This window comes from Centrocercus urophasianus, unplaced genomic scaffold (genome assembly GCF_019232065.1).
Source record: "Centrocercus urophasianus isolate 14NV4802_14NV808 unplaced genomic scaffold, USGS_Curo_1.0 seq_24, whole genome shotgun sequence".
In the NCBI taxonomy this organism is placed as follows: domain Eukaryota; kingdom Metazoa; phylum Chordata; class Aves; order Galliformes; family Phasianidae; genus Centrocercus; species Centrocercus urophasianus.
The window spans coordinates 4,256,432-4,268,229 of record NW_024884800.1 but is presented as its reverse complement, the minus strand read 5'-3'; the positions used below and the strand labels follow the sequence as shown (position 1 = coordinate 4,268,229).

Genomic DNA, 11,798 nt, shown 5'->3' with positions numbered 1-11,798 from the left:
AAAAAAAAAAAAAAAAAAAAAAAAAAAAAAAAGAAGAAGAAGAAAAACAGAAAATAATTATATTTTATTATTTTTAAAGGAAGTCTTTCCAGCGTGGAGCACATTCGCTTTCCGTTATTAAGCACATGGGAATCTTATCTAATGTAGGGTTTGAAAGCACAATGCTTGACGTGTCAGGTAACAAGGATGAGGTCTTACAGCTTAGAATTCAACATCATTAACTCCCGAGTTTTATAGGATCATAATAAAGCAAAGCAAACTCTATTTCTCGTTAGGAAGCCATGTACACTCACAATTGAGTTTATGAGTCATAAGCGTGTGCGTAAGCACACAGCTGAATTTGAATTGCTAATATGGGTTTATGGAGAATTTTACTCATCTGTTTGTGCATGCTATCAGGAAAAGGCTTTGCACTTAGGAATGAAGAGTTCAATCAGCGTGTTAGATTCCGGAAAAACTGACACTTTAGTGCTTGATCATAACTTACCTGCTTACGGGCATGACCGTGTTCTTCTGCTGGCATGTTGAATGTACTTTTGTATAAAGTCCTGGCGATAAGAAAATAATAGACAGAAATAACAGCCAGTGGCACAATGTAGAACACAAGGAAGCAAATCAAGGAATGCACTTCCTGCAGTATCTTCTCAGATACGGGGTAGGGAGCACATGCCTCAAAAGTTACATTTTTCTCCGGATTGCTGAAAGAGTACAGATCTGAAAACACAGCCTCGGGGATAGCAAATACCATGGAGACAATCCACACACAGCCAGCTTTACAGCAGGTCTTCAGGAGCGCGTCCGAGGTCTGCAGCTCCAGGGGCTTAACAATGGCTCTGTACCTAGAAGCAACCAACGCCGTTGTCAGAGTACAGTAGTAGTGCCAGCTCCGATCATGCACACTCACTGCAGATAACAGCATCTCTGTTTTGGCTGAAGTTGTAAGAATCGTCTTGGAAATGGAACATGATGATTCAGATGGAAATGCAAAGGTTGATTTTGAATGTGTTGTTTTAATGAGTTGGCTGGCAGAACTCGTCATCAAAGCCTTCCTAAGTAAAGGTGCCTTCTACTGTTCAGATTAGAATCAGTAAAAGGAATCCTCTCTCCTATTTTCACGATCATCTCTCCTATTTTCGTGGCACCGCACCGAAAGTTCAATGAGGGAACTGGTTTGAGAACCGGTTTATAAATACTTGAAACCAAGCACGTGTGCTGTTGTTCTCCTCAGTGTTCATAAGAAAGACCCCAGTGAGTGTAGTGATCTTACTCAAAGCAATGCTCAGGTGTTCATTCACATTTATAAAACATGAGCAAATACTGCTGGTGATACACGGCCTGTGATTCAGCCACATGTGGACTGAGTCACACATTTGAGGAACTTTGGGTGAATCTACGGATGTGTGAAAATCAGTGTGGAAAGGAAGACAGAAGACAGAAAGAGAAGACAGAAGACAGAGGGGGCCTTACAGGGGGCCAGCAGATGGTATGAAAGGAGATATGAAAAAGATCCAGAGAGCAAGACAGCATAGTTGTACCATTTTGCACAAGCTGAAGCTGATTTTCTCTTTCTCCTCTAGGCAAGTTTAAATAGAAAACTGCATGCTGGACTCTCATTTATCATATAAACATAATTTTTATTGACCTTAAGGTCTTTTAGCCTATTGGAGCCTGATCATGTACAGGATTCATGTTCTGAACTAAGTAAGTTTTCCGTATAGTTATCCTGTGGAAACATTTGTGGAGTACTTTCACAACAGCTACTATGAAGAATCAAATATGGAAGTGAGGGCCCTGGTGATGGATGCCAAGCTGACTTCGTGCGGGACTAAGACCTTGGAACTGTGATAGATAGTTCAGTGAAAACATCAGCTTGATATTCATCTAAATATTAGGAACTGTTAGGAAAGCAATGGCAAGAAAAAAAGAGATATTGTGCAGTTCCCTGTATCTCTGGTTCAGGCAACTCATGGATACCATTTGCTGTTCTGCACACCTTATCTCAGAAAAACATACTAAGGATGGAACATAAAATGGATGGCCTGGAGAGGACTGATATGAGTTGTTGAGTCTTTCGGAACAAGAGTCGGGGCTATCAAGTGAAGCCACATTAAAAACAAAACAAAACAAAAACAAAAAGAGAGAATGAAAGGAAGAGTCAGTGCAAAGCATTGTGCAAAGCTAAACAAATTCAGGAAGACACTGAGCAAGGGCGAAGAAGAGACGTCCATTGAGGTTACAAAGCAGACAAACTACATCTGCTCTGGAGGTCATCTGGAGGCCTAGGGAATTGGTGCCGTGCTGTATCATCACCGTGTTCTCATTCTCCCTGTCTTTTCTTGTCCTTGTATTCCACTGCTGGACTCTGAGTACTGGCCCACATGACCCTTAGTCTGTCCCAATACAGCCAGTGTTACGTTGGCTGATGTTGTTGTCAGAGCACAGTAGCAGTAGCATTGCTTGGGATTTAATGTCTGCACACGTGAGCTACTTGCTGTTACATACAATCCTTTACTGCTGGCACACAAAATGAGAATCTTTTCTTTGCTAATACTGAAATACTGAATACTTAATATTAACTAATAAAATAATCAGCTCGTGCTCATTGGACTGAAATCTCATTCATATTATTGTTCGTTCAGAAAGGAGGTGCACTTTAAACAGATTATTCAGCATGTCCTGACACAAGTCAGATGGGAGCACCGATCTCTACCAACAGTGCTTCATTTGTAACCTGAATTTAACTTCAGAACATCTGTGCTGAAGTATATAAAGGAAGAAATATAAAAGCTGTGAGCACAAAGCAGAGAAAACACTTGAGTTGTGGTGTGTTATCTCACACTAAGCACTCACCATGCTGAAAATTACTGTAGCATTGCTGTAGCCATGAAGTCAGGAGAGTCAGGAAAGTAGTTTGTCTCACAGTCTGCAGTGAGTTTCCTTTTGGCTTTCTGTGCCACACGTCAGACCTTTCAGCTGTAAGAGTTTAGAGCCTCACTGAGTGCAGACAGTAAGACAAAGGATTTCCACTCCATTTTTTCAGTTCAGTTTTTCATCTTCATTGACTATTTTAGAGCACCACTAGATAGCACCAATATACTGTCTTTTCCCTGCCTTAAACAATTTACTTCTTCCGTGCAACAGAGAAAAAAAATCATACTGTACTTCAAGCTAATAAAAGGTCAGAAGACTTATGGACTTTTTCTCACTTCACTCCATTAAAAAGAACTGCTCCAATTTTTCTAACACATTTTTAAGTTAAATGGGAGAGTCACAATATGCCACTTAATACTGAGCTAAACAATCATTTCTGCTCTTTTATTCATTCCTAACTTCACACCTGAGGCAAATCAGATGCATCAGACCCACCTGTCAGCACTGAGAACAGTCAGTGTGAACACTGACACTCCAACTGATGTTAACTGGATGAAAGACAGCAGCTTGCACCCGATTCTCCCGAAGATCCAGGTATCCACAATGTACCGTGTTGCATCTACAGGCACGCAAGTTAATAAAAGCAGCAGGTCTCCAAATGCCAAGCTGGTGATGAAGATATTTGGAACTGTCTGCATTGATTTAATCTTGAAAAAGACTTTGATGAGTATAGCATTTCCAAGGAGACCCACTGAAATGATCACAGCATATGTAACATAAATTGTGCACAGTATTTCTAATCCTGGAAAGGAATCTTCGGTCCATTTTTCATTTGTTGTTTCATTCTCTATGATTGATTTCAGTTCTGTACCATTTGTATCTGCACACAACGTCTGATTAGGTGGATGTGAGTATGCTTGAGACATTTCTTCAACCATCTCTTCTTCTCAGGCTGGACTTAATTTGAACAAAAAATTGTCTAATATTTAGCTTGCAGCGTATCAGCAAAGTCAGCACAAAGGTAGAGGTTAGTGCCTGAAGTGAAGATTCCCATTGCACGTTAACTACCTTCATCCCCTTCTGGGTCTCCAAACGTGCCTAGGATAAATGCACGCAGATCTTCTTCCGAACTGTGTAGGAGGTGGAGAATTTTTTTATTGGCTTTTCAGCTAGTGAAGCAGGGAGGGAGGAGGAAAGAAGACTAAGAGGGTTTCTTTAAAGATCCCAGCAGAAATTGTGTCTTTTTCTGGGAGGTACCTGGCAACTAAGTATTGTATTACAGTTACTGTATCTAGCATGCAGAAGGATTCCGAAACAGCCTGGCAAATCTTTATTCATATTTTTCAAAATGTTCTGGAAAGGAAATAAAATGAAAACTTGACATAGTTTTCTGAATCGTACAGGTAAGCACAGAATATATTGATTTAACATAAAGCTCTACAGTCTCCTGATGGCAGATAAAGAAATATCTCAAATTATAGATAGGATTTGTTTAAAAAAACCTTAGAGACAGCCCATGCCTGTCTGTGCTCTGATGGTGTTTCCATCACTGAAATGCAGTGACTTTCCAAAAGGCAATATCCATAACCCTGCTGGCACTTACATGGAAGTTCATGTTTGTCCCTTGAAACTGTCCAGTTGACAACAAAGCCATGATTTACGCTGCTGTTTGAGCAGGCTTACAGACAGCTGCAGTGCAGAAGCCTGCTACTGTGTTGCTGTAGTCGTCCTATTTAGAGGCTTTGAATGGTACAACTGATGATTCAAGTCTGTTGAGAGAAAAATCACTTTTCATGCTGCTGTCTCACTCTTGTTAGTATGATTTATCTTTAAATAAATCAACAGTCAGGTCTGAAACTGCTCTGTGACAAACCTCTGATTAACTATACTGTAAACTAAGGGGATGGAATGGGACCTATTGGATTAAATCTCCAGAAATTAAGAAGGCTTATTTCTAAATAATGAAATAGGAAAGGATGTCAACGGGCTGAGTTTTATGTCTTGAAGATGAAGATCAGTAGCTTGTTTTAGGAGTGTTTTTTCCTCCAGACTGTTCTTCAGCTGAGACGTTGGAGTGGAAAACATCATCTGCTCAAATCAGTAAAGCAGTCTTCTGGCCCTTTATCTTTAGCTGCACACACACGCAAATTAAGCTTGTTTCATTTAGAGAAAAAAAAAAAATTCCTCTAATTCCCATTCTCCTAATCCCATAGCAATGCTGTGCAGATGCTGTGGAAAGCAGACCCATGCTATGGCCAGGTGGAAGAAGGAGTCACTGATATAGAAGGGATGTGGGGGTTAAAGATATGTTTTTGCAAGTGCTTTTAGAAGAGGAGTTCTTGTCACGATCAACCATAGTACGTCCCTTTATACAGGCACAGTACGTAGGTTGCTCACAGATTTAGGTGCCTTTGAAGATGTCTGATTATGTTGTCCACCTACACCAGCACAGTACTGTGCATTATATTTAATACAGAGTTCAGCATCTAAAGCAGATTGTGACAGCTTAGTGTCAGATACTTATATAAAATGTTTAGGTTTCCTGTGTAGGTGAAGCAGAGTATCAGCAAACATTAGGAACTAATTGCTATCCACCAAGTGTTGAGCTCTCAAGGGCAGCATCTGAGTGAGACGTCAGGTGTTTAGCTAAAGCTGGGATTGAGCTGAAAGAAACTCTATACTTGTCTTGATTTGCACAAGGGGTTGGTTGGTGCAAAAAAGCTCAGTTGGCAGCATAGATCCCAACCTTGGGCAGTCCCAGGGCTCTCAGATCCATCAGAAATGGGCTGACAACATGGGATCTGAGGTCCAGTTGAATCTGTTCTTTCATTTTGTACAGGAAAGCAATTCCAGAAAGGAGCAAGGGCTTAAAATCCTGTTTACTGCTGGTATTTTGTGCACTGTTTATCCAGAACTGGACCCGAATTAAATATGTGAACCTATATTAATTATATATACTACATGAACTATGTGCTCAGGCTGGTGCTTCACACTGTGTGAGCCTGTCCTACCTGGGAGCACATTTTCCTGCCCTCTCTCTATCAGGGCACAATACCTATTTCTCACCAACTTCCCAGCAGTGAGAAATTCTGCTTAGCTTTCCTTTCTGTTGAAAGATTGTATTTTCCCCAACTTACTTCCTTCTTGATGGAATATGGCAGACAGAAGCTCTTTTCTTTCTGACAGCTCTTCCTACAGAGCTGATAGTACTGTGGGATTTTGCTGGGGCCAGGTTCTTTTTATAGAGTGTGAGATGTTCCTTAGTTGATTGTTAGGAGGTGCAAAATATTATTTTGAAACACACACAAAATAATGTTCTTTGGACCGAAGGAAATCCAGGAAAATGGAACGGTGGGCAGTAAGCATTAAATACACAGTCTATGATGGGAGAACTCCAATGTTTATTTCATGAATTTCTGTGTGCTTTCATTGGTTTCATGGGTGCAAACCAGGCAGGGGGAAACACACTGCATTCTTAGCTCAGATTCCAGTGGCTTTCAGATTTGAATTGAATATTCATCTAGAAAGGAAAAGAATGGCATTGTTATTACAAAGAGTAAACAACTCCAAGGTGTTACCTTAGAGCTCTGTGTAAAGAGAAAAGCAAGTGGGGTAATTCGGAGCACTGTTTGAAGTGCTGTGCTTCACAGAGCAGGATTGCTCCTCCTGAACTCTGTGCTGCAAAATTGTGCGAATAAAGCACTCAAGAGTGCATCATTCAGCTGTACTTTTTAATGCAAATTTTCTGTTTTAATGCAGTGTGACTGCTGACTTAAAGTCATTACCATGTGCTGTGTAGTGTCACCCACTCAGAAAAATCTCTTTCAGAATCATTTGCTCTGCACCATCCCAAAATACGGAGAACGCAGCCAAAATCTTCACTCCTATTAAATAAATTGACTTGCTAACGTTGTAATTATCCCGTGCAGCACATTTTCATTATTTCAGCGTGCACTGGTCGTGCAGAGTTGATTGTTATTTACTCAAATATGTCAAACTGCTTCATAGCTGGAGCAGTAGGAATTCAGGATTGATACAGAGAAGACTACAGCTCCATCAGCCAACCTCTTCTGTTTTATTTGTATCACTGCTTCATAGAGCTATTTAATTGACTTAATTTTTTATTTCTGTCTCAAATGCGTTTTTGACCCTTGCTTTACTGGTCACTCCCAGCAGCTTTGCCATCTCTTTATCGCTGGCTGACTTATCTTGCTGCCTATCCATGGAGCAAACTGGTGTTTATGTTCTTGGGGTATTAACAATAGAGAGATACAGAGCAGCTTGTCTGTCCTGGCATGTGGAGCCAGTCTTCAGTTTTGGTAGACTGCTGTGGCTTCCTTTCTTAAAAAGGTGTATCTCAGATTAAGAGCTCTATTCCAGATGAGCGTGATTGCCAGCCGCTTGTCCATCCTTAGCAGTGCCCAGCTCCATCTACATCTATTCCCTCCAGTTCTGCGTCTCTCAATAACCTTTCTTACAGTTTGCCTGCTGTTGACATAAATGAATTTTTCTCCTCCATCAGCAGCTCCAGCAATGAAGCCAGAATCTGCAGCTGTAACCAGAGTTATCTGAAATATAGTTTTCTTCCATCGTGTTTTGCTGTTGCTTTCACAGAGAACAGTGTCTATCTGACTGAAGAGCAATGCAATACTTTCATGACCTTAACTCCTCCTCCTCTCGTTTTGAGCATCACCTGTGTGTTGGGAAAGGAGCACCTGCTATAGGAACAGCAGTCTGGCAGGGATGAGAGTGTGCTTTGTTTCTGAACTGAACCTTCGGTACCTTCTCTTCAAATAGAAATTGTCAATAGCTTGCCACGTAATGGCAAGTTGAGGAGACAAAGAGTCTCACAGCTGAGGTCAATGAAGTTTGTATCCGATAGTAATTTCACAGGCAGTGTGACTTCTTCAATCCATTTTTCCATTTTCAGGAAGACAAGTATTTAGTGGGAAGGAGTGAATGCACACCCAGATGAGCTCTGCTGTCAGAGACAGTCATCCACATTTAGAGTAAATTACCAGCAAATCCAGGGCCCTTTCCGGTTCTGTTCTGTCTGGAATGAATCATTTCCATGTGCTACCTCTGAATCCCTCCTTAAACATAGAGAACATTTTCTCCCCATTTCTTCAGACATTAATTTCTGAGCTACCAAGTATCAGGAAATGGGGAGGGATGATGCAGAAGGCACTGCTTGTACTGTATTTCTTCAGTCGTGAGCACAGGAGCTTGGTTTCAATATCTGTCAATCTGATATTATTCACCAATATATGGGTCATTGACTTCAGTGGTATCTTGTTGGTGAAAACCTAAGAAAATAGCTTCCAATTTTGTTACAAAGTCTAAATCCAGAGTGTTCAGCACAGTGGGACTCAGCCTGACTATGATGCGATCTTGCTGATCAATGGTTCCAAACAGCTTCCATCCCACTCTCCCCACTCTTGCATCCCATTCCAAGAGTTTCCTCTATCAGCTTCAGTGTGAGAATGATTGGTGAAATACTGCTGTCATTTATCAGGCAAGAGAGAAAAAGAAAAAATAAGATGCATCCTTGAATTTCTTCTGTGATGGGAACAATCCAGGAATGAAATAATACAGCAAGCGTAGTTCTGTTGGGCATCCTTGGAACACTCAGTGATACACGTGATCTAAAACCATCAGAGTGCCATTACATGAGGAATACTTTCTGATAATTAAAAGCACAGAGTATTATGCAGTGGGTAATTATCTTCCTGGTATTTTGACTTCTAATCTCAGTTCCTTTCCTGTAATGACAATTCTTACAGCGTCCTCATAATAATAACCACCTTCTAAATTTAGAAAGAGTTTTACATTTTGAGCATAAATGTACCTGAGATGCCAGTCATTACTGTATGTGATTTATAAACTGCCAGAAGAAAATGTAAACAACTTTACTGACCCTCAGCTGTCACCCTGTGTGATATTTATCCATCTGATGGTTATCAGCATGCTGTAAATGCACTGAGGCAGAAGGCAGCTTTGGGCAGCTGTCCTTGGCTGAGCTGTATGGTGGGGTTTGCGGTGTTCTAAACAGGAGTAAGGCTTTCTGAAGGTTTTACTATCATTTTTTGTTTGCTTTACCCACACTGTTAGCAACCCACTGAGATCTGACACCAAATAATTGCTTTTGTGCATAGGTAAACTTTCAGATCTTTCATCAGCTTAAAATAGAGCAGACGTTTTGCATTTTCTGGTGCCCCTATGGCTCAAAATAAGCAATTTAGGAATAACTGAGAATGACTTAGACATGAAAGGAGTTTTCAGATTGTTGCTTTCTTGGATAGTGAGCAGAGAGCACTGGCACCGTCAGAATGGCAACGCAGTGTACACCAGCAGCTCCTCTCCCATCCAGAGCTGTGGGAACATTCCTGTCACCTGAAATCCTCAGGATGTGAATCAGAAGTGCATGGCAATTTCCCATCAGATTTGCCTTTGTACGTGTCCTCTCTCTGCAAAAAACATCAGCGCACAATTCTGTGACAGAATGTCAGCACTGATACATTGGAGAAGAGCGAATGTAATGGTGACAGTGCAGAAGATATTATTTCAGCCCAGCGAAAATTATACATCTCCATTCTGGCTGACAACCTAAACAATGCCATGCTTGAAACATAAATGATATCCTGTTTAGTTGGAAAAGCTATTAGGCACATGATGGAGAGTGGAAGTGAGCTAACCGCCCTCCTAGAACAAACAGCGCTTTGCATTTCCCATGAGCGAGTTGACAGGTTTTTAAAAATTTACTTCCAGATTTCACTTTCCAAATAGAAAAGAGAAAATCAACAGTGCCAGTTGAGAACTGAGCCAGCTCTGTGCCGCACTGCTTGCTCCTCTTCCCACCAGCACAGCTCCACAGGAAGCCTCACCAATCCACCAGCATTCCCAGCAATGTCCCAAGGACCCCAGCCATTGTTGAGCAAAAGCTTTAGAAAATGAAAGAAAGCAGTGATAGTTATGCAGACAAGGCCAGGCTCACATTGTTTTCACATAGATTCTCTTTGGCTGCCATTTTATTTTAAGTTAGAATGACTGAAAGCAGAGTTAGCAGGACCTTCTGCAGCTCTTCCAGTCTGTCTTTTGCTCTAAGGCAAAATCAAGCCTGCTTTCACCAGCTCTGGCAGATACTTGACTTAGTACCGTACTGTGTGTGCTTTTAAGACCTGCAATGATGGCAATTTCATGTGCTCTAAACCACTTATCCCAGACTTACTGGTCCTTAAAATTAGAAATCATTACCTAATGTCTCATCCAAATTTAAGCCTATTCTGTTCTGTCCTATGAAGTATATACGAGAAGAATTAGCTGCACAGAGAACAGTGAGGGTGGTAGAGAAAGGAACAGGGTCAGGCTGTCCATTCCCATCAGGCTTGGGGATACCACCACAAAGGCAGGTCAACATGTGGGGGCTCAGGAAGAGCTGAAGTTCCCGTTCCCCTGAGATCCACCCACCATAACCCTCACTGGCCAGCCCATGGTGGCACATGCATTGCGGTCAGCAGCGGGCTGTGGAGCAGTGAGTTTGCAGAGGATCACAGTTCAATTGACCAGCATCTTCAACTGTATTTCATTCTAATTTTCTAGTTTTTTTTTTTCCTTGTTGAATACAATTTTAAGTGACAAACAAGTGGGTGCTAGGTGGAACTGATTTGCCTGTTTTTAATGCCAATGTTTCTCCGGAATGCCAAGGATCTGAAAGTGGTCTTTCTGATTTCAAGTGGGTTGGCTGTAGCTGCTGTACATTGAAATATTCATCTTTTCCACTAATTGCTGTGTGGGAGCTATTCACAGAATGAAAGAACCTTTTGTTTTTGCTGTCATACATATCAGCTCTGAGATGTTGTTCCATTATGCTTCTTCTTCTCTGCCACTAGTACCTGTTAGTATTTTACTATATTAACAATTATAAAAAATAAAATCTTCACTTGAATGATACGGAGAAGGGCATTCAAAACTGAAACTGGGATTTGGTTATGCAGGAAATTAGTGCTTCAGGCACACTCTTTGAAATAAAGACCTTCTTCAGCAAGAGGGGAGAGCCCAGGCCTCAGGATGGTGTATTTCTTCTTTCTACTGCTGTGATCATCTTTCATGGCCACAGACCTGACCCAGCTCCTACTGCAGGTACTGAAAGGACTCTGCAGAGATGTGTGAGCTGCACTTGAGTCACAAACAAAGGCAGAAGTCGATACCAGGAGTAAATGCCAAGCAGTTTTGTTCCAACCTGTAGCGCTGCACCGTTGTGATGCTATGAAATAGACTTTACCTCCTGCTGGATTCAGGAGGCTGTTATTGTTTGTATTTTATTTTTTTTGTAGGAGAGGATACCTTTATCATGCACATGAATACCCATTACAAGTAGGAATTTCTGTTGTTCTTGATTCCAGATTCCATTTGAAGGTACAAGGCAATGCTGTCAAACCAGTAAGCAGGCATCTAATCATCTTTGAGAGTTCTAAATCCCAGGTGGCAGTGCCAGCACTGCTGAAAACAAAGACATACAGTTGACAGGAACACCTTGGAAAACCAAGTCCAATTTCTTAATGCAGAAGTTGATCAAAATCCATTTTGAAGAAGTAAGGAAAGATTCTGCTTGAGGAGTCTAACCATCTGTTCCAGAGACAGCCAGCTAATGGGCTCATAAATATGACTTGAAACTCAATATGCTGGGTATTAGATTCTGAGGATGAAGGGAGCAGAGGGATGATAGGATCGTGTACAACGTAATACAAAAGGACAAGCCATGAGGAGTGATAATAACAAATAAAAGAGAATTGTCAGTCTTTGTACCATGATGGCCAATCTCAGAAGCACAGGGGGACCAAACTCTATGCAGTCAGTAGTGCCACCCCAATGAAGCTTACACTGTTAGATCATGAGAAGGTTTAGATCTGTAATTGTGCTCAGAGTGA

At 41.3% G+C, this 11,798-nt stretch overlaps 1 protein-coding gene across 1 annotated transcript in view; it reads right to left on the bottom strand.

The window, feature by feature from the left end:
• BRS3 (bombesin receptor subtype 3) overlaps positions 1 to 3,797 on the bottom strand; it is a 4,432-nt gene extending 635 nt beyond the window's left edge. The window contains exons 1-2 of the mRNA XM_042825353.1: positions 3,367 to 3,797; positions 488 to 839 (exon numbers count right to left, since the gene is read on the bottom strand). Coding sequence (XP_042681287.1) covers positions 488 to 839; positions 3,367 to 3,797 — 783 coding nt within the window. The remainder of the gene's footprint in view (positions 1 to 487; positions 840 to 3,366) is intronic.
• Positions 3,798 to 11,798: the final 8,001 nt, after the last annotated feature.